The 24286-nt window shown below is 37.2% G+C and overlaps 1 protein-coding gene across 4 annotated transcripts in view; it reads left to right on the top strand.

The window, feature by feature from the left end:
* GABRG2 (gamma-aminobutyric acid type A receptor subunit gamma2) overlaps window positions 1–24286 on the top strand; it is a gene marked incomplete at both ends in the record, with an annotated part of 58010 nt that overhangs the window by 6410 nt on the left and 27314 nt on the right. For 2 of the 4 annotated variants that reach the window (XM_084215708.1, XM_084215706.1), the window contains 5 exons: window positions 17086–17221; window positions 18811–18878; window positions 19633–19853; window positions 22404–22486; window positions 23176–23313. In XM_084215708.1, coding sequence (XP_084071834.1) covers window positions 18837–18878; window positions 19633–19853; window positions 22404–22486; window positions 23176–23313 — 484 coding nt within the window. Of the gene's footprint in view, window positions 1–17072; window positions 17222–18810; window positions 18879–19632; window positions 19854–22403; window positions 22487–23175; window positions 23314–24286 lie in introns of those variants that run through there. The other 2 variants (XM_084215705.1, XM_084215707.1) reach the window with 2 other exon arrangements.

Below are 24286 nucleotides of genomic sequence, written 5' to 3'. Positions count from 1 at the left end.
CCCCTAGAGAAAACATCCAACACACACAAACCAAGGTGAAGAGATATTTTAGGTGATGGAGAGATGAGAAAGGAGCAGTATAAAGTGTCCATTGTAGATGTACTGATCTTTTAAAATTCAATTTGGTGAGTGACTTTTGATGACTTTAAACTTAACAGTCACTGCATGTTTCCTTGTGATAATGGATTATGGCCTAAATTGTCATGGTGCTGTAAGGAGCAGAGTGTGAGAGTCTGAATTCACCTAGAGTGTATTCTTGTGGAGGTGTAATGTCTTTAAGGGCATTTTATTTAGGTGAGCACCTACCTCAGAAGAGCTCTGGTGCAGTAAGGAGGAGCTTTGCTGTTTGAATTGGGTCAGGTTTCCTATTTTAATGTCCAGAAGTAACCTGCTTATTTGATTTTTCTAATGAAGAAACTTAGCTTTACATTAAGCCAAGAAGTGAAGAAAACAGCAAAAGAGAAAATAACATTATTTGCTTTAAAATTTTTCATAAGAAGTTGTTAGAACATAAATTTATATCAGAATGTGTAACCATCTCCTTCAATGTGAGAAATTTACAAAAGGGCTATACATTTTTTCTTTTCATCCATATGAAAAAAGAGTGGGTGGAGGGAGATACATATTTTCATAAGTTCCAACACCTGCCAACTGGCTCAGACAACCTGAGGTAAAAGAGGGGTGATGGTGGTAGGTTGAAGAAAACTCTTGAGAGAATAGCGAGGATATATCTAGTGTGATTCTGGGGTATTTGTAGAGTTGCAACAAAAAATTAATATGCAAGTCTTGTCAGACTGAATATTGGGTATTCAGTCTGACACACGGTGATATCCTCTTATTTATATAACAGTAATATTTTTAACACAACTGCTGTCAAAAAAGGAGGCTTTAATGCTGATGAAAACCACCAGTGACTGCATAAGCAGAAGAGAAATGTAACAAATACCTTCCCATGTAAATGACTACCTCAGCTGCATAATGTTTTTTCATGTGATGTCCTAAGCAATGCAGAAAAAGTTGACTACAGCAGGTTTACTTGTTCTCTCTTACATAAAGGACATAGAGCATGCAATGATATTATCCCTGGCTGAAAACTTACAAAACTGTTTTTCTTTTTAATAAGTGGGGTGATGCAGAGCCCAAATATTTATATAGATTCAAAGAGAAGAAAAATATTTTTAAAACTATTAAACTCAGTGATAGCACCTCATTATAGGAAATAGTGAAGCTGCATGTTTCTGGAAGAACAGAGATTTTACCAAGGATATTTCTGCCTGATTTCTGATTTTCTTTTGCTCTTATCCTCTGCTATTGGCAGCTGCCAGATGCAAAATGCATGGCACAAAATACCACTGATTTGACCCAGAGTAATGGCTGCATTATGGTTACAGCAAAGTGATAGCAGGGAAGAGAAATTCAGTAAATCATACAAGAATTTTAGTGCAACAGTTGATCACCTCTAAAAAAAAAATCACTATTGTTTAAAACATTTTCATATCTTGAGGATCAGTTCTATTTTTTCAGATCTAGTGGAAGGACATTTTCACACATATTCAGTAAAGAACAACACAATGTGTAGGCCTAGCTGTGAAATCTGGCCATTGTATGAAGTTAAATATTAGTCTTACAAGATAGAACTTTCATCTTTTTGCAGACAGCCAGGAAAACATAAAGAAATATCCTTTTTACCATATCTAAACCAACATACACAGATTATTACCGGAAATAAAAGATCAATATATGTAAAAAAGCTATTTAAAATAAATGAAGGATAATAATGATCTTTTGGAAGGAATGGAATAAAAAGTTATTTATTTTTTATGCTTGCATAAGCTCTTTCTAGATGATGCAGGTAGTCATGTATGAAATTGTATTTTTTACTGAATGTCCTCTTGGACTTTGATGTGAACTCTTGAGATAAAAGGCCACCTTTCTTTCTGAGCTATTTATCTTCAACTTTTTCAATGCTCCATATTCTACTGAAAAATACTTCTGGTTCTATACATTGATGAGAAATACACCTTAAAGGGAATCTCATACATACCTCTAAGAACTTTCTGCCAGAATTCCTGCCCCCCAGAAAAGTGGATGATATGAGAAAATGAGTGTTTTCCTTCCTAGTGGCTCAATGTTATATTGTGTAACACAAATAGCATGTTCTGGTCATATGAAGCTTTTGTTAATCCACAGCAAGATATCTTCAGATTCAAACAGAACTCTGCCTGCTGCAACAGATTGAGGATTATCCACTAAATTCCACTTTCATTTAATTCCCTTAGATTATTTTGCAAGAGAGAGAAAAAGAGATAGCAGGAGGAAGAATGAGAAAAAAACCATTCAGAGAAATTAATCAGATAATGCTAGAAAGCCTTACAAAACTAATCAATGTATTAGTCAATGTGTTATTAAGTGATGCACTTCTGGGAACTACTGAACCACACATATGTTTGCTAGAGGTGGAGAAGAGTGTCACCAAAGCAGAATGAGATGTGCCCAAGATAACCAGGCACCAAGATCAGTTATCTCTTGGACATTTCATGTACATTCCACTGAAGGGTGACAGAGTTTGCACTCTGCTTTTTCTCTCCAAAAACTGGTGAAGACACAAGAGACTTCACACTACAAATTAACACTAAAAGGGCTTCAATCAGGTGCTTCAGCAGATAATGAAAGAGGCAAGGGAAAACAGTTTATCAAGAAGCCTACAATGACTTTTTCTCTCTGCTACCCTGATCAATGCCAAATGTTTCTACTTTTATAGCCCTAAGAGCCATTCTTCCAAAATTTAAGCTTTTGAACTGATTCTCTGTGCAGAAAAACAATCACCTGATCCCCCAAAAATCAATAACATCATTCTATATATAAATCATGGGTTCATTCTTATTTTTGTGAATGGACAATATTTTCAAGACAACTGTGACACCATGGCTCCCACAGATAAAACAGGAAAGGCAAACAGGCACACAAATGTCAGTGAATGAAGAACACCAACAAATAATTGATGTATAATTAAAATTACAGTCAGCTTGACCTTCTTAGATGAATTACTGATAGCCCTTAGAGTTACCAATTCAAGGAGTAAAGACTTCAGCTGTGAGTCCAGGAAGGCTGTACACTTGCTGTGTATGAATAAGAGGCATAACTGAACCTGATTTGGAAGGGAATTATGAAGACCAGAATTCTACAACATTTAAAATATCGTGACTGCTATGCTTCAAACAGAAAACAAGTGCAGGGATTGGGAAGATGAGTTATTATGTTTAAATTAACAAAGATGAGAAATGCAGAGCAACCATTTGCATGAAGTGCAAACAGCCTGGGTATATGTTTTGGGAGTCTGAGACCAGAGCCATTCCACACTTGAAGCAGAGCACAAGAGAGAAAGCTGGTAGTGGTTTCAGAGAGAAGATGGGGTGTGTGACCCACGTAATAATATTTACACTGCTAAGAACTGTTTTAGTAGCTGAGCTTGGGTACTGAAAAGACACCTTTTGGCTTCTCTATAAGTAATTTAAATGATTTATTCTGCTCCTTGAGCCAGTGAGGGATCAAACATGTTTGAGTATTAAAAGTTTGTTTTGTAATGGAGTAAAGAAGTCACTATTTTCTGGCAAGGTAAGGATTTTGAAGAAGGAAAGGTTACCAGCAGTAAAATACTTGGAGGTCCTTAGAATACAAGTATTACTACTGTTTTAATGAAGCCAAATAATTAACTACTATCACAGACCACATCATATTGAATAAACATACTGGATATTTGTAAGCTCTTTGGGGCAAAAACAATCAACAATACATTAATAATGCCTTTTCTCATTTTATTTCCTGGTTTCTAAAGGAAATGCTAAAAAACCTCACTAAGCTTCTTTAAGGACTTATAGCATGCACTTAAAATTACTTAAAACCTTAATAAGGCTCTAATGTAGCACATGAGATTAAAGTAATGACAAATCTTTTGGGCCAAATTCCTAAATTCCATGCTCAGCACAGCTAACAAGGCTCTGAAAGCCATATTTAAATGGTGAAAAACATGAAAATAGTCTTCTCTGCACTGGTTATTGTGATCCAGATTCACAGCTCTGCCTCCTTTATGTCAAAAGGTTGTAAATCTAAGGTAGTCCTCTTCTGTCAAGGTGAGGACAGTTATCTTTCCTCTCACCACATGCCAACAGCACCTCCAGGGACAGTTCATGTCTCTGAAATTAAATTAAGTAATTCCAAATTACCTCCTATTAATATCCGACCACTTTCAATGACTGTTTTATCCATTTAATGCATTTTAACCACTTAATAGCCAAGAACTTTTACTCTGGTATACCTCTTAATAAGGATTATTTCTATAATGAGTTCCCAAATTTACTATTCCATTATGTAGGGATTATATGTGTGAAAACAACCCATATATAGATTTGATATTAAAAGGAAATGGGAATAATTTTAGCCTTACTGATTTCAAAAAGTAGATTTTATTTTAGGCTTTGAAATAAAATTAATCTTTGGCCAGAAACCAAGAAATTCAGCTCTTATGGTAACTTTGAAAAAGTTCTGAGCATGTGAAGGCTTATGGTGAATACTAGAAAGGAAAATTGTGAGCAGCTTTAATTATACAATTTATTAAGGAAGGGAAAAAAAAAAGAAAGAGGAAAGGTACTATATCTGTAAAATAAATTCTTTTGTTACCATCCCCAAGGCTCTATCTCTCTTCATCTCTCTATAGTAGATAAGCACAGCCATGATTAAATTCAATGCAACATATATTCAGACTAAATAATGAGAAACATTTGTTATCTGCAATCCTTACCTGCATATGCAATGTTCTGAGCTCCTCAATAAAATAGTAATGAAAGGATTTAATGAAAAGTCCAGAAGTTTAATAGTCAAATTACCTCCAATCATAAATAGTGCATATTTTAAATAGGACCTCTCATTTTAGTTAACGAGCAGCAATTCCAAGTGGTGGGTAAACAATGTATTTCTTTAACAAAGATGTCATGTCTGCAATGACACCTTAAAAACAGGCTGAGGCAGCTAAGCTGGGCTTCAGTTTTGCAAGGTTTTAAGCATTCAAGCCTTTATCCAGGAAAACACTTTCATTTGTGTTTAAATGTTTACCAACATGGTTTTTGCACAAGGATTGGAATACTGAGCAGCTGGCAGTATGGAAAGCATAATCCTGGAAAATCTGACAGATAGAAGCTAAAAATGCAACATTTGCCAGCAAATGTATTCCATTTATGTCCTCTCTACTAAATTATGTCTTTGGTAATCTGTCCTGGAAAACTGTAGAGCTTAGAATAGCACCTGTTTTTTATTAAACAAATTATCCTGAGGTGTGTTTGCCAAATTCCCCAGGATCTCAGGAGGATAAACTGCATGCAGAGTCTTACTTCAGTGGTTTCCAGTGGAATTTCTTTATATCAATACTCTGTCAGTTATTCTGCATAAGTCTGTAGCTCATAAAAAGCTGCTGGATCTGTAGCAAGGGAAAACTGAAGATGGATTTATCCATATGGGAGATATGCTATGATTAGTAAAACATCTTCATCCTTAGCTTCTGCTCATCTCCCATTAATTTTAGGGGTTTGCAGGTGTCCATCCTCACCTGATGGTCCTATCAGCATCTGCTCAAGTCATGGTAAGGGTCTTGTTTTTAAAGAGTTCCTGATTATGCAGGAACAAACAATCAACAAAATCTCTGAAACCTCTGTTCATAGAAAATAGGGTCTGAAACGCTCTGCATTTTGCCAATAAGCCTTTTCTGAGTTGCCATGCTGCTTTGTGCAGCTACCCTAAATTCCTTTGTGGACTTCCTTCAATACTCACAACAAGTACAATCTCTATAAATGACCCCACGTGTAGCTGGTGCTTACATCTCTTCTGAGGAGACCCCACAGCTGGCCATGGACTAATCCAAGATGACCTGGTAATGCCAGATGGTGACATCTGTCTATCCCTTTAAAGCTCTTGCTGTTGTGCCATAGTGGCTGCTCTGCAGAGCTCTGATGGAGCCAAGGAAAGCTGAGGAGGAGCTGGACATTGTGGCCTGAATACAGGGACACAGGTTTTCAGCTGAAACAGTCTTGCAGCACATTTAGTGGATCCTTCGACTTAGCCACAGTACAGAGCTGCAGGAGATGAGGAGACAACGAGAAAAGAAAATCCTCCTATATAATCTCTCAAACTGAAGGAAATATTTTCATCACTGCATGTCTTTCTGGACATTGTATCATTCTCTGTAGCATCTTCAGCACTCTGTATTATTCCATCGCTAAACCCATTTTGAAACTCTAGCTATATGAGTCTATGTCTCTGAGACCTTAACATGGTTTCTTCTTTCCAGAAATTTCAGAAATAAATTGGTAATAGTGCTGCATAAACTTGGCTCCCAATGCAGTGTTTCAAAAGAATGCTTTTGGAATATGTCTGTGGTTACATCCATACTACTACTGACCCTTCTAGCCTGTTGTACACATTAATCAAACCCACTCATAGCTTCTACTTGGTTATGGTTCTTCTTCTTGCTCTCTTTTCCAGTTATGAGGCATCCAGCTTTCTCTAGCCCTGAATAACATCTACTTATAAAAGAAGTTTCTGGTATCTTTCTCTGTAAAATTTTCATTCCTTTTTACAAGGAAAAATTTCTCTGACCATAATCAGAGCAACGACAATTTATAAAGTAAAATTCTATAATGCTGACAAGAGTTAAAAAAAGGTATGCCAAAATATTTGTGGAGAAAAAAAAGAATTCTGGGAGATACATGTTTGTATGTGTATGGAATAGAAATTGCTCCTACTTTCCTGGTGTTTTGACGAGCCTTAATAGTCACATTCAAATGCAAGGGATGGGAAGATTGGCTTTGCAGTGATCATTATGCCTAGCCCACTCAAACGTCAAAAACTTCAGAGCTAGGTAGAATTTGCATGTTATGTGCCTTACATTTTACTTACTGGAGATTGATAAAAAAAGAAAAAAGATGAGACACTAAGTGAGCCCATACACAGTTTCTTCTCACTAAAATAAAATTACAGATTCACCATCATATTTATTAGTTAGGACCTTTAAAACAATTCACAAATTTTTCAGAAAAAAGGTTCTGAAATTTTTGCATAAAAAGCTGAATATAGTGAGATAGCTGAATATAGTTGAATAGTGAGATTTTTTTGTTCTACAAACTACATATCCAAAAGAAGTTTTTTAGAAAATTTTCTGGACCCCAGCATTTCTTTTTGAAATTGTCTCTGGAAAAGCGGGGCATAAATAGACAAGTAAGATGCAGCAGCTTTGCATGACAATTTATGTGATGATTTTTGGAAGCACCATGTGTGAACTGCAGCTGCAGCCCAGCAGCACACCACAGGCACTGCTTTGCCCTGAGCCTGCACGGCCTCAGGACAGAGGCTTGTCAGGGTCTGAACTCCTCTTGACCTGCCCACAGCTCCATTTTACTTGCTTTAGCTGCCACAGCCATTTATCTAATTGACCAGGCATCTATGGCTAATTTATTTGACTTTTTGTATGGTACAACCAGAGTTTTATTTAGACAATAATAACAAGCCATGATTCCGTGGGGAACGAGTTACTGACATCACTGTGCAGTGCTGAGAAATACAAGGCTACTACATCAGCAGAGGCATTGAGAAGTGGACCTGGAATGCAGCGTGGCAGGGTAAAGACACAGGATCATGGAATCATTAAGGCTGCAAAAGGCTTCTAAAATCATTGAGTCCTGTCATTAACCCCACGCTGCCATGTTCACCAGGAAAGTATGTACCCAAGCATCACATCCCAGAATACTTCTGGGCTGGTGACTCCAGCACTTCCCTGGCAGTCTGTTTCAATGCCTGACAACCCCTCCAGTGAAGAAATTTTTCCTAACATCCAACCTAAACCTCCCCTGATGCAACCGGAGGCTGTTCCCTCTTGTGCTATTTCTTGTTACCTGGCAGAGGAGACTGACCCCAGTTGGCTACAATCTCCTCTCAGGGAGAAGTAGGGAGTGATAAGGTCCCTACAGGACCTTTTCTCCAGGGTAAACAGGCTTGGGGTGAGTTGAGAAACCCTGCCTGTGTGCATCTTAGAGCACAGGTGCTGACAGCCCTTACCCAGAAGCTGGCATGCTTATATGTCCCACAGGATTAAGGAGACCCTGACATGAAGCCATCCTGACAGTACCAACCACCAAAGAAAGTCCACCAAAACAAATCAATTCCATAGGGGAATTGCAGAACACTTGTTGACAATTTTCCTACTCAGCTGACATAGAGACATTAGTTTGCCACTTACATTCTTAATGTATCACACATCTACCCTGTTATCAGAACTAAATTCCACATCCACCTCTGCACAGTCTGTTTTATGAGCATGAGTGCAAACAGCGTCTTGCATGATATAAGTTGGTTTATGTGGGAACACATGGGTTACTATTGGTTACCATGCATTAAAAATGAAGTTAAATCAAAGGCATTGTTTAAAAAAGAAACGACAAAAACCAGTTTAATTTTCACCATTTGCTTACTCTTATTTTGTGAATGAGTTAGCTACATCATGATGTAATTACAGACATGTGTATTGAGCAGCTATTTTCTGTTCATTCAGCTCTTTCTTCAGATGCATTTCTGTCTAAAAACATTCCAGTAATGATACTTCCATGATCTGAGAGAAGCAAGAATTATTAATACACACAGAACAAACCTAAACTAATTTCACCTTTTTTTTTGGCTCCCTAAACATTGAGGGCTTATCTGACCCACTTGCTTTACCAAAATATGGCTTTGATGTTGCTGGTAAGCACAATGCAAAGTCATTCCCAAAGGAATGGTTAGGGATTGTTTCCTCCATCGTGATGGTTCAGCATCATACCCAGTCTACATCAAACACAAATAATAAAGGACATTTATGTGCTCATTAATGTTGTAAAAATGGTTTGCACTCACATGCAGAGAAGATATCACTTGGCTTAGCACAGCAAGTAGGACACTAGTCCTTTAGCTGGGGTAAGCATTCCATGCTCCTGGCTCCCAGCCCAACACCAGGAACACTTCATTATAGAGCTCTTCTGTGTACTGAGAAGGAGAAGATGAGAATGAAAACATTCCCCGATAGATTTAATTCTAATAAGGATTTATATTCAGCTTAACATGAATTTATGTTAAGCCTAACTTGAATTTATAGCTCATGCTAGTAGACCAATAAAAAAAATATAAATATTTTAAAGTTGAAAAAAATGCTCAGGATTGCTGAGCAAAATAAGCAAAACTGCTGACATTTCTAGCACCTCACATGTTTGTTTTTAAACATAGGCAGATAGTGATGAGAAGATGACTACATCATGAGTGACTGATTCCAGAAGTGACTTCCTTCTGGGTGAAATTACCACGCAAACAAAATACAGAAAAAAATGGTGCAAGAATTTTGAAAAAACACAAATATGAGTGCATCGTAGGGTACTACTGAACAAGAACCTATTTTTTCATTTCTCAAGTCTCATTGAGCAATAGGATTGGGGGTTTTGAGTTAATGTTTTTTAAATAGATGGCTGGAGGGCATCTATGTTTTCCTAATCTTACTCACTAAGAATTGAGCTTTTTAATTTATAGTGAGATTTTAGAGCAATAATTTATAAAAGCAATGTACATCATTGGGGAAGAGATATCACATGCAATACTAACATGACAATTATATACAATAAAACACAGCCAGAAAAAATGAAGTGAGCTCAAGCTAAAACCGACCTAGTCAAATCACATTTCTGTGTTAACTCCTTCTTTGGTTGTTTACTCCTTCTCTTGAGATTTGTTAGCTATAGTGGCAGTCTACAGGAGCTGAGTACTAGCAACAGGCAAAAATCCTCCTCCAAGTGCCTTAGATTTCACATTCAGAGATGCATAGAATGGTTAAAAAATTTTGAAAAAGGAGAGAAGGGGATGGGATGGGAGAGGAGTGGCAAAAAATGAAAGTAAAACAAAAAAGAAACCTTCTGAGGTTCACACAATTCCAAGATTAAACCATTTACACTTAGATATAGCTAGATACTTTCAAATAAAGCAGATCAACTCAAGCTAACCCTATGATTGATGCAGAAGAATAGCTGTAGCTATTTCTCCCTTTTCTGTTTGTTTGTAATGCTTTTGCTCACTGCTAACACGAATATCCATAACCACAGTGAAAACAGATACAGAAGTAGATTATATAACCTTCAGTAAATAAAATATAAAGAAACATAGTCATACAAAATTCCAGCTCAAAAAGAAAAAGAAAATTTGAAATAATCATCTTAAGTTATGGAGGCTTATCTGAATCATCTGATCACATCTGAGTCTCCTCCAGCGCTCTAGTAACTATAAATGCTGCACTTCAGGCTCAGGCTGCTCAAAATGAATGATGTATGCTTGTTTCTATAATTATCTTTCTTTTCCTTACTGGCCTAAAGTTTCCTTCATCTCTTTACACTTTGCTATCCTCCCTCGGGGTATCATACAATTCCTCTCCATACCCACGAGTTTTATACTGTGGTATAATTCAGCTTTGGTTAATAACACAAATCTGTTCATACAGACCTAGAAATATATATCCATTATCAGTTTATTTAACAATATACCTCAGTGGTCTGCTGGAGAAACAGATTCTAGGCTGGGTGCTACATTTTAGCTTTTGGTTCTTTGCCAGAGCTGCTAGCACTGCTCTCTGTTTCTGGTAATTTTTGTGACAACTGGCTGTGAGCCCATATTGTTGCAACTAGAAATATTTTAAAAGGGACAATAACCCTCATGGTCACTCACGACTTGAATCCAACCAGTTGTGCAATGCAAGAATTGCACTACAATTTTTCAGCACAGTGAACTAGAAAACACTGTAAATACTGCAAACCAGAAGGTTTATTGTTAGCACTCTCAATAAATGCACTCTAAAGGGCTTTTTTAAAAAGTGTTTTCATGAACTGACAGGAATGAAACAAAACATAAACCAAGTTAAATTTTTCCTTTTAAACCTTTCCATATAAACAGTTGCTGTAGCCAAATTCAACTGAATCTGAAAATATGGAAAATCGATGCTTTAACAATAGTTACAAACAGATAAAACTAATTACATCTTAAGTGCAGTAGTTAATGTGAGTGTGTGCCTTAGGCAAGAGATGAAAGGACTGGAAGCTAAACCAATCTGCTAGGATGGACAGTTTTATAGACACTGATACAAAACCACCACTGCCATATAATTTAGAAATCTGTGAAGAGGTTTAACTGGACTGCTTTACTCAAAATGGCAGACAAGCACCAGAGAGGCTGCTGAGGTGGCTGAATGAGTACAGGAAAACATGTCAAACCCACAGCATGATCCATAGGTGCTGTGCTGCCAGGGACCATCTCTTCAGGGGAGCAGAGTGTAAATGCTCACAGGAATCCAGACAGCCTTTAAATCTCAGGGCAGCACAGTTTACAGAAATGACTGATTGCTGGCAGTTTGGGGCCTTCATGTTCAGTAAAGATGACTGAGAAGTCATTGCTGGGAGCATTCATTTGTGCTCCTCTAATAATTTCTGGCTCTTGAGACTTGTGTGCTCAGTCCCATAATCTAATGGTTTCAGTTGTACCTATTTCTTTATGAGCACTGTAATATTCTTTTAATAATGATTTTCATATGTGCATCCGTCTCTCTGTGACAACAGGAACAACAGAAAAATTTAGCTTTTCTTTATTTTAAATAATAATTTCATGTCAAGATTTTATCTATATTACATAATTTGAGTAGTACATGGAATGATAGCTGCAGCAGAAGCAGTGCCTAGGAAATAAACTATCTTTCACAGGTGACCTACCTAAAATCCACCTTACCCAAACCACTGAATAGAATTAGAAATTATTTTCTTTCCTCCAGTGAACTTCCTCAGCATCCCTTACTACATGACTACAACAAATGGCCGAAATACAGCTTATACACCCTTGTAGCCTTTGCTGAAAAGGCTGTGAATCCAGGGTGTCAGGCTCTTCTGGAGCAGTATAGCTTCATCCAGAACTGCAGTTGCAGCAGCACCACAAATCTAGGTGAAGGGAGTAGGACTACAAGATAGTTTCTCAGTGATTTCTTAGCCCAAATTTTTCAACTTAATTTTCTGTTATGGAGCTTCTGATAACTGACTGGGTCTTCTCCCCTCTAAGAAATGCATCTGAGTTTCCATCTTTGATGTGGGAAATTATTTGGGAAGAGATTAATCTTTGCATTACATGATTTGCAGTCCTAAATAAAATCAGAGGTTGGGTATTTGTGATGAACATTTAGTAGTAAAAGAGAAAAAAGTTGCCGTTTTTATGGCAAGAACAGAATCTCAGTCCTGCACATAGCCTTGGGATTTGAACAACACAAATGGACAGAACAGAAACACAAACAGGACAAGAGAATCCATGGCACAGCTTTGTGAAAACATTTTCTGCTTCAATCAAGATACCTTTACTTAAAATGTGAGTCAGCAAGGGAAAATTTAGACACGGTTAGATTTCCAGAGACACTGTATTCTCTTCCACATCTGCTGTCTCCACATTCTAAAATGTCACATCTGCACACAGCATCTCTGTACCCACAGTGGGAACCTGGAACACATCTTGCCTTCCCACTGACCCTATCAGCACCATGAATAATGTATGACCTATGGATTAAGGTAATTTTTTATGCACATCAGAGAATGAATTGAACTTGACTCTTCACTAAATTAAACGGTGCTAGTTGAACAGTTAGGTGAACTGGAAAGCCTTGTTTCAGTTCTTCCCTGAGAGGTAGAAAACATTTTGGTGTTTTCAATGTTGAACATGAACTACTCATGTTCAATTAGTTTATTAAATCTTGGCTGAAAGCTCTGTAGCATACTTAGTACAAAAGATGAAATTGCCCAGATTTTTTGATAAATAAACTTAAATTTTTAATTAGATTTAAATTATTTAGTCATTAGCTATTCACTACTGCTACAGGTCTTTCCCTTTAAGCACTAAGTGGTTACTCTGATTCTGCTTGTAAACAACAATGCAATATTAGCAATTAATTAGGTGAAGTTTCACAAAAATTTCTTCTTTATAGTTAAAATTCATTTTTTATATTTAGAAAAATTAGAGGACAGAGCCACACCAAGTACAAGCTGGTATAACTCATTTAAAGTCACTGGAACTACAGAGATTTTGACAAGGTAATATATGACCTCATGTCTGAAGGCTGAAAGACTGACCAGCCATGGAAGGTTTTACTGCCAGAGAAGAGCTCCTTTCCCTTCTACTCCTTGTAACAATTTGTGAAAATCCCATTTTTGTGGATTAGGAAATAACACCTTATTTCAAAAGGATATCCTTTTAGAGTTACTGCTCACTACTTAAATAAGATGTGCCCAATCTGTCCCCCAGTTTAGACTGTAAAATTATTGCTGCTGTCTGTGCTATTAAATAATGCATGACCTATCTCTACCAACACATGGTAATGTCTCTCCAAGAAGCATTACATGTTTCACATTAGAGGGTCTCTGATATAGAGATGACAGCAGAGATGATCTAAAGTTATAGTGTTGAGTTTATGTTAGTAATTAACTAAAACACAGTAGTTTTGAAATGGGCAACCTATGCTTCAGATTAATTTTTTGAGCACTCAAAAGAGCTTTATAAATGTTATAAATCAAGCAACAACTTCAATGCAGGATTAGGATTAGTATGTGTTTGTTTTAGGAAGGAAGAATAAAAACATTAGTTTAGCCCCTGACATGGTAAAAAACTCATTGGCAGAGTGAGATTTTTATATAATTGTAGAGTGAGATACCATTTTATAGATCTTTTCATATATTTGTAAGAAAATCAGATCTAAATAAATGCTTATTAGAACCAATAATTTCTGCCCTCTTCTTGCTTTGTGAAGGTGTATTTCAAATAAAGTGAGACATACAAATATCCCCCTGCATATTAAATACTTGTAGTTACACAAACATATATCTACATTTGTGATTACCATCAGAGCCATCACAGGCAGACTCAGCTGGCAAACTGAGAAGGGATTGGCCCAGATGACCTCCAAAAGTGCCTTCAACTTTAACTACTCTATGGCTTGAAGTTTCAAGCTTCGGTTCTGACCCTCTTAAGTAATCTCTTTTCCAGCAAGGAAATGTATGGATTTATGGATTTAGATAAAGCAGTGTTGCAGACATTTTGCAGGGGCATTAATATCACTGGGAATATCTCAAATGGTGAGATTTTGTATCAGTATCGAAAAGATGAACCTTCAAAAAATTAAAGTTTAATCTTCAAATGGGTAAATATGTGTTTCTCTTCATATCTGTATTACTAGATATGAAAATTTCTATCAGTCAGAAAAATAAAAATAGATTTCAATATGCATTTGTGTATAATCTACGCTTTAACAAATTTGAGTTGGACACTAAAAGCACTTGCAAAATTTCAGCCATATAATCAGAAGGACTGATCTGAAAATCTTAAGGAGATGAAAAGGGCTTTGTCATTATAATTTTCATTGTATTAATGGCACGGCATGGCTAAAGCACTGCTCATTTGGATAGAGAAGCACCTCTGATTTTTCTTGCTGGAATGAAAGTTTACACAGACAATTGCATACCCACGCTCACTTCTGATCCTTGTGGAATTCTCATAAAATTCAGTAGCATGGAATGCTACTGAGGCATTCTCATGGAATTCAGTAGCATTTTTCCCCAGCTACATTGGTTGTGTATTCCCTCCTCAGCCTCATGCTAATTTCATGAAGTATTTGCTGTGGACTGCCAAAATGGCTTGAGATTGGAGATGAGCAGACAAACAGCTCTTTCTGTCATACGAAGAATTTCCAAGAAGGAACAGAAGTTTCAGTTACTGTGGGCTGCTGTTCAATTAGGTTGTTCTAGATCTGAGAAAGCTTCTAGCCAAACATACCTCTAATCTTACACTGTCTAGTGGACCAGACTCCACTACGCAGCTGGTTCGAGGTTTGAAGCTTTCTCATTGCACTGATATTCAGTAACATATTGCCTTTGTGAAAGAATGCATTTGATTTATTTTTCTTTTCCATTCAGAAAAACATATTCTTTAGAGAGAATGGTTGTTTAATTGGTTATAAAATAGGAATAGGTTTTTTATAAATAAAGTTATTTTTCTTCATTCACTTTGCATAGTTTGAAAACATATAATCTAGTGCCTTCTGTTTGCAAAGACTTTATTTAGAAGTATTTCCTTTCCTCCAGGAGAGAAAATTTGGCTTCAATTATGTTTCTCTGAATTACAATTAGATCTTTGAACTCCAGACAACTGAATAAAAAAAAAAAAAAATACCTCCCAATTTAATTAAATTGGCCTGTTTGTCAGTACCAGCAGAATACTATGGACCATATTGCCAATTAAAACTTTGCTTTTGATTCCTAATAAAACACTACAAGTCCAGGCTTGTGCAGCCAGCATGAAGTGTCTGCATTGGCAGTCATTGCCCTGGGAAGCTCCCAGACCCCCATGGCTGGTGCAGTGTGGGTGAGGAGGGCCTGGAGGCTGCAGTGGATGCCTGGTGCCCAGCACACCTGACAAAGGTGTAGATCAGATTCATTAGCAGCTTCCAAGCTCATCTCACAGCAAGACCAGCTCTCTCTCCATGCTGCACATTCCCAGTTGCTACAGCCCTACACAGTCTCAGGCTGCTTCAAATGTCCCTGTGCCTTCAGCACCTCCTGGGAGGCAGCATCCTACGCTGAGAGACAGAAAGAGCTCCAGCTCCTCCCTGTCAGCTGTGCCCAGGGGAAGGAAGGACCCAAAGCCTCTTTCCTGGTGAGATTGTGCAGGTGGCTTACAGCTCCCAAACACCAACACTGGAAAGCCTTGGGGCCATTCTGTATGGTACAAGGTGGATGCAGCAGGAGAGCACTACAGGGAAGGGCAGGCACAACCTCAGCTGAGCAAAGATTGCTGTCAATAAAATGGTGCTCTCGGGCTCTGAGGAATGTCCCTTCCCTACTGCACCCATGGCCATGGCCAGCTGGGCCTCTTTCAGTCTTGTGTGCCACGCAGAAGATCCAGCTCCCATGGGAATCTGCTTCTCTCTGCTCTTTCCCACTCCAGATTCTGTCTGCAACCGGAAAATAATTTTTCTGATTTTCAGCCTATCACGCTATCCACTGGCTTAAGACATTTGTAGTATCATTAAGATATTCCATATCTAGCCAGCAGTGTTTAAACTTTGTCACAAAACCAGGAAAGAGGGGCACTGGCATATTATGCAAAAAACCATACAGTTGCCTAGCACTGTTCAGCTGATTATCAGTAAAATTCTGAAATGAAAATATCTGATTATGTCATATTCTAAAGTAGTTTCAATGTTCTTCTCTAGAACTGGAGGCACTGATTTTGGGAAAACAAAACACCCATTAAGACTAGTCTACACATTTCTGACTCTGAACTTGCTTTTTTTACTGTACTAAGCAGGTTGAATTAGATCTGCTGTCATAGTTCTGAGGAGCAGAAAAAGCCCAGCAGACAGAATTTTTATCCTCTGTGGGTTATGGTTAGCAAAAGGGAAAAGGAAAACCCTTGGCAAAAATTTATGCTCAACTTTCCAAATGCACAATAAACTCAAGTTCATCAGAGTGGAGAAAAGCTGCAGGAGAAGTTTGTCTGAATAAATATAATTATTGTTCTTGTCAGTTATGTGTTTTATCAAATCATTCTCTCCAACAGAAGTAAAGCAACAACAATGTGTACATAATAAGTGATATTTTGGTGGAGAGTTGCATAAGCTAAGTGACAGATTTGTTTCATAACAGGTCCCACCTGAGTCAATGAGAGAAAAAATAGCCATGACAAAGGTGATAAGCACTGATGTTCCTTTGAACAGACAATGTGATCTCAACCGTACTAAAAGGAAATGCTGATAAAATGAACTGTAACCTCAAGTGTTATTTGGCATCTTTACTGGGAGTCTCATTTTGAAAATGAGAAATTTTTCATGTGTTTTTACAGTATTATTAAAATCTTAAATGTGTGTGTGCTGCCTTCCAAAGAAGTTACCTTCAAATTTGTATCTTACAAGGCTTTTCTTCTCTTCATTTTTGTCTCTTTAATAGTTCCACACAAAAGGGAGATGATGATTATGAAGATTACACTTCAAATAAGACTTGGGTTTTGACTCCCAAAGTCCATGAGAGTGATGTGACTCTTATTTTAAATGGTTTGCTGGAAGGATATGACAACAAATTGAGACCTGACATAGGAGGTATGTTGGTTTTGGTTTTAGATCGCTGCTGATTAAGCAGTGAAGAGAAAGAATTTTCATGTCATATTATGCTACTCAGGAAGCAGAATCCATTCAAAGTAGTTACAAGACTAAAATGCAATGCAGAAAAACATCAGAGGCATGTAAATTAGTCATGATTTTGGAAGCTGGCATAAATTAAGATGGCTGAATCTATCCTAAGACATCTAATAAGAGTGTTATAATTTGCTGAATCAGGCAACTTCTGATGATTTACCTGTATATGATGTTCAGAATTAAACTTCTGGGGAAAGAAAAAGCAAGTTTATCTTTTTTCGTATCTAAGAGATTCTGTCAGAGAATCACAAATAATACAATGGAAAAAAAGGCTAAAAAAAGGCTAATACAGCCTAATCCTTGCATGATGTGATGGATACAGAGCCTCCAACAGCAGCAGGCTTGCACAGACTGATGCAGCCTGGGCTGGAGGTGACAGAATAGGGCACAGAGGAGGAGGTTCACAAAAGATAACTGCAGTCAAGCAAAGCCAATCTGCCCAGATGATTCTCACAGCCAGTGTAGGTAAATAGAGCCAGGCCTGCACTCAGAATGGAAGTCTTATTTGACTCAATTACCTTTTGGAGGTATCTTCTTCTCCACTGATTACTGAGGTAACTCGAAGGAAAAAACCTCCCTGAATTGCTGAAAGTCAGTTTGAGAAGCCCCATGAGAGCACAGAGCAGGCAGACAATACCTCTGCAGAAGAGGATACAGCAGTAAGAAGATTATAGAAAAAGGCACAGATTTCATGGATGAGGTAGACAGAGGAAAGCAGAGAGCAGAAAGGTTAATGAAGGAAGCTAACAAGTGGCTTATAATCTAAGTAATTTTTCACAGTGAAAGATAACATGAGTCTTTAACCTTCAGTGTATGTATACAGTAAATGAGCAGAGGAATTCGTCTTCACTTAAACCAAGACTTTAGAAACAGAAAAAAAGTACAGCATTCCTAAAATCATCTGGGATAAAAACAAATATGCTGTAGCCAAGACATATAAGAATAAAGCTGAAATGGAATAATTTCAAAATAAATTAATGTAACAACTATTCTTAATTTCTACCTTAGAGCCTTAAGTATTTTGGCTTTGGGCTCACAAAATTGTTACTTATCTACAGCCACCTATGCAAGCCACAGCAGTCATGTTGCATTTGGCATTACAATGTAAAACAAGTGATGCAAGGCATCATAAGATAGATAAGTTTGCTTTTGTTGATAGTGGTTTTTTTTGATGCTCTGCTGTGACCTGAGACAAAATGCAGATCCTCTCAGTCAGATAAACCTCTCTAGGCTATGAACACTGATTTCAGTATTTGCTCTCACAGCATAACAGAATTGGTTTTATTATAATAAATGATACAAGAATTTGTCCAAAGCTTCTCCAACTAATTTCGAACTGAAGACATGGTTGCAAATTTGTATTTATTTTATATGCCCATTTAAATGTGAGGCAACCACAGAGGAGAGATGCCATAGTAACATGCTCCTGCTTGACTTTCACATAGTTGATTTTGACCTTCATTGGTTTCTGATTCTTGTTGTTTCTCTTGCAGTTAAACCGACAATAATTCACACTGACATGTACGTAAATAGCATTGGCCCTGTGAATGCTATCAATATGGTAGGTAAAGGATTGCCCATTTGCCTTGTTACAAAGTCTCCATCATTTTGACATTACAAAGCTTCCATTAGTTCTTAATGTTGTGTCATACCTATATTATTTTTAAAATCTCATTTTAATTATGGAAGGGAGGACTCTATGAGCTATAAATCTGTACAAGTCAGAAAAATGAGATATATGCTGTAAATGAAAAAATAATTGCTTTAACCTATCTTCACATTTTTATGTGCTCTGCTTTCAAATGCTTTGCAACAGTTGAACTCCAGAAAAACCAAACTTCCAGATTGCTACAAAATTGGGAAAACCATTAATGAGTGATATTACCATTTTTTCCACCATGAGATAATAAGTAAAAGGCCTAGAACTTCTCCAGAGACTTCACCATTTCTGAGATCAACCAGGGGGCACAGGCAATTAGTCAGCTCAAGTTTTTCCTGTCCTTGATCCAAGGAAATAATAATGGTTCTCTGACCTGAGCAGATGTGGGCTGAGATGTGGGGACACAGAATTAGAAGGCTGCATATAACACTCGCACCTTGGTTTTAGCCTCAATAGTAAAACAATAAATTGTTTAAAAACAATAATCTTTGGTAAAACATGCTTCAAAACTTCACCAAAAGAGATTGGTTTTATCAGTTCTAGTATCACCCTCTATACCTCCCAGTTTGTTCATATGAAATTAAGGAAAGCATGTCAGGAGTTGTGTGGAATGTGAGTGCTATGTTTTCATCAGTATTTCTGGTTAACACAACAGGAATATACAATTGATATATTTTTCGCCCAAACGTGGTATGACAGACGTCTGAAGTTCAACAGCACTATAAAAGTGCTCAGATTAAACAGCAACATGGTTGGGAAGATCTGGATACCAGACACATTTTTCCGAAACTCCAAGAAGGCTGATGCTCATTGGATAACAACTCCTAATAGGATGCTGAGGATCTGGAATGATGGCAGAGTCTTGTACACTTTGAGGTATTTATGCTTAACTTTAATTTCATTTTCTCTAAGGAAAGCCTAAGAGAAAAATCCTGTGAATTCAGGTCATTTGACATTAACCTGAAGAAAAAAAAAATATTTTGCTTTCCTATATATTATGCAAACAACCCTAAAAAAGGGAAGAATTTAGCAGATATCAATTGCATGAAATGTATTTTATATTGGCACAATAAGAAGTTTTATTTCTTCTTACAGATTGTACTGTCTTGCTCCACAATAGTCACCTTCCTATATTAACATTAACATAGGCATTTTTATAGCAGTTAGTCTTAATTTTCAGGTATGTTGTATTGTTTGCCTTTGGTTTAATCCCTTTTACTCCTTTATTGTGTTAAACTGATAAATGTGAAATATCCTTGAATTAAGCAGATGGCATAAAAGGAGCTACTGATGATGTACTACATACATCAAAGGCCTCTTATTCTGAATTGATTACAATCTAATCAGATCAAACTCCACCCTGAAAAAGCAATTTATTCCTCAAATATCTTAGGCAAAGAAGATTTTGCCATCCCAGCGTTGAATATACTCAAATCTATGGATACGCTCTATTCCACCAAAATTTTCATGGATCTGAACTTGATGTGGTCAATCTGTTCAGGTTCCTCAGTCATATATATAGTTTTTCTTTCAAGACAAAGTACATTTTCAATAATTATGTGTATACCACAGGTAACAACTCAGATATCATATTTCAAATGATCGTAATATACTTTGTAAATGTGAAAATCCTGTGGGATTGTTTTTTACACTTTTTCTTACATGTGATGTAAAATTTGGGTTTATGTAAAATATAGATAAACATAGCACTGTTTCAAGAGAATTTATAATTTAAAATGAGATTATACAATCAAAGATGATAGACATAAGCACACAAGATGATAGACATCTGAGCTTTAGACTACATTTTGTCAAAGTTTTATTTTGCTTTTACTTTCTTGGTAGCCAAAAATAAAGTTTTGAAGAAAAGTGGACTCATAATTTTACTGAATAGATGTGAAGCTTTGGTTAAGACAACCTTTTAATGTTGCAACTGTCTGAATTATGAAAGAGTTTTATTTCATAGCTACTTTACATTTATTGCATATTAGAATAATAAGAATTGAAATCCAATGCAAATCAAAGTTAATCTGATAAAGATGCCCCAGATCAACTCTAAATGTTAAATTTGGACTTGGCTACACTACTGTCTGCTTGGGCTTTATTACCTTTCTCTTCAAATTCCTTGTTTCCTCTCACTAGAAAAAGATGTATCTGGTAGAACTTGCAAACAGGTATCTGCTATGAATGTATATTTAGTTGTGCTGGTGAGTCACAGCAAGCACCAAGGATTCAACCACGATTAACCCAGAAATGAAATGTGGTAGTATCACACAGCTGGGATTCTGTCCTCAAGAGGGATCCAGAAGGGCTGATTGAGTTTTCTCAGTCACCTCCACCAGATTTAAGAACCACCCTGCCCAGCAGGAAATCAAGTATCTGTGGTACTGGAGACAATGAAAATGAGAAGAAGAAGGGAAACAGGGAAATTAGAATTCTTCCTAAATCCCTAACAGAAATGTTGCCTTTGGACTCCAGTAACTGGTGGTCCTAGCACCCCTCTGCATCCCACAGGATGAGACTCAGGGTCATTTGCCCATAGCACCTTTATTCAGAAACCTGGAGACAAACCAGAGCCCATCATTTAGACACCTCAGAATCAGCAAAGACCACAAACCTACAGCTTTCCTAGAGACACCTCGTGGAACAAACATTTTACCCCACCCTTTTCCTTTTTCCATCTCCCACCCCACCTCTTCCCTCTCTTCCGAAGTCCAAGTATCCTGCAGCTCATGGCTGGGCTGGGAGCGAGTGAAAAATGGTGGAGTTTTTAGGAGGAACACCAGAGGGTACATTTCATTTTACTTGGGATTTCTGAAAGTAATTGTCTTTACCTGAGCTTAGCACCTACATTACCTGAGTTGTCAGAGAAACTCCTAATATTCAGTGGAGACAAACACCTTTTGGTACATTTTTCTTCTGATGAAATTGGAATGTCTTATTTTGGAGTGAGAGGAAGTGTATCCTCAGAGTGCCTCTGCACTAGCTGTGAAGGGAGTCTAGATGGCTGTCTTGGATGCAGATGTCTAAATTTGGACTCCCATCCATCATTTCTGAAATAGAATCTTTGTCACATAAAATACATTTTCCTAATGCTTTATGGCATGTTGTGACACAAAGATTTGTCACTGCTCATGAGATGACCTGTATATCTTCCTACCTATGGATTTGTCAGTCATGAGTAATGCTGCCATTTCAGATGCACAGGAACAGAACTTTAATACCTTCTTCCATTACACAGTCCAGAAAGTAGATGATCAGGGTCTATGGAACCAAAAAAGAAATATTGCTTATCAGTAACCATGATGTCTTCCTATGCTTGGAATATTCCAGTAATTACATAGATAGCAATAGTTTACTTTACATATATATATATATATATATATATATATATATATATGTATCTCCTGATCTCTTTCTTCTCAGGCTGACAATTGATGCTGAGTGTCAGCTACAGTTACACAACTTCCCAATGGATGTCCACTCCTGCCCACTGGAATTTTCAAGCTGTAAGTAATGTGCTTAAAAATGTTCCTTTTTCTGACCCACACTGAACTTACTAAAAATTTGTTTTTAAATACTTAGAGTCAGTGAAGGTTATGCTCTTAATTAGACATACCCCACTGATTTTTACTTTTATTTTGATTTTTTTTTTCCAGTTTATGCCTCATATATGTTCACAAATATCATTAAGGACTGCCATAAAAAAATTATAAAATTTCTGGACCCTATGTGATTAATTTATGCTTCTATCTGACCATAAACCAAGAAATTTTTACTTTTAACATCAAGGTGTTCTGGTCTTCCACTTTCTCTCTGTGCACAGGTGTTTTACTATTGCACTGGTAGGAACCAAAGGTTTGACATTTTGTGGTTAGATCAAGGTGGGAATTCCTGCTCCAGCTGCAGATGCATCTGGAGGGTGGGCAAAATTGCATCCTATTAGGTCCACAAATGTGAAAAACCTATTTTTTAAAAATTTATCTAAAGTGCTATTATAATTTATAATTAATAAAATGTGACATTAAGTAAAAGGCGCTAGTAAGTAACTTGAGAAAAACATATCTATAATTTACTTGCAATATGCTTCCCCAGTTTTTTTTCCAGAAATAGCTAGTAGTATTTTTACTCCCCAAAGCACCCTAAAGCCTAGCAGTGACTATGAAACAAAGCTGTGTGTATTTTCCATTGCAATAAGATGGCTACCCCAGAGAAGAGATCATTTACCAGTGGAAGCGCAGCTCGGTGGAGGTGGGGGACACCCGCTCCTGGAGGCTTTACCAGTTCGCCTTCACAGGACTCAGAAACACAACTGAGGTGGTGAAGACTACTTCAGGTAAGACAACTGAAGGACTTGCCTCCAGGCTGCTAGGATTTTATTAACAGAATTAAACCAAGAAAGGTAGCTCTGGTTAGAACTTAGCATTTACACTGCACTGAACAATTACAGGATTTGGCAGTTCTGAACTCCTCACAGGAAGAAAAACTAGTTGTTGTCTACTATCCATTCTTGTCCTCCATAAAAAACCTCTGTCAGGAGAAAGCCACTGCTACAAAGGGTGGATGGGTGGAACTTGCACTGCTTCAGTGCAGGAAACAGCAGAACTGAGCAGCTAAAGGATGATCTGACACTGCACCGAACATTTTACAATCCCCTTCCCACTGCCAGAGACAGAAAGAAAGCCTGCACAGGAGTGAAACTCAAAGTCCCAACCTCTTTACTACAGAGGCTCCAAGTTTATTTTGTTCCCTAAAATAAGGCACATACAACTTTCATTAAAGAGAGCCTTACAAATCAGAGTCTCAGATGGCCTTCCTTCATATTTTTCTCTCCTTGGAAACAAGCAACGGAATTCAGAATGATAAATGAGGAAGTACTCAGTGTTTAATAAAAATACAATTTTAACCCTACTAACTAAACAGAAAAATATATTTTTCTAGACATATTTACTGTTTTATTTCTTGGTGGAAAAAAAACCAGTGACTATGAGGAGAGATGTAAAGAGGAACTGCATATTAATATTCTTGTATATGCATGATATCTCTTGTCTTTCATTTCTTACTTTCAAAAAGATCAATGTATTGTAAGCAGGTTGGGGATTTCTCTGGCTGCTTCCAATTTTTACTTTACTTTATAGCTCTGGCAAGTATTTTAATTTAAATTCAGACATCTGTGTTTATTCTGTCTTCAGAAATACCCCCACCCATTTTATTTCTAAAAGGCCAGTATTGCTGTTTTATTCAAAAAGGAAAGTGAGATACGCTAGAGTTGAGAGGAGCCTGCTGTACATTACACAGGAGAACAAGCA

The sequence above is a fragment of the Fringilla coelebs genome, assembly GCF_963513975.1.
Source record: "Fringilla coelebs genome assembly, chromosome: 15".
Taxonomy (NCBI): Eukaryota; Metazoa; Chordata; class Aves; order Passeriformes; family Fringillidae; genus Fringilla; species Fringilla coelebs.
The sequence above is the reverse complement of the archived record's forward strand: the minus strand, read 5'-3'. Positions and strand labels throughout refer to the sequence as shown.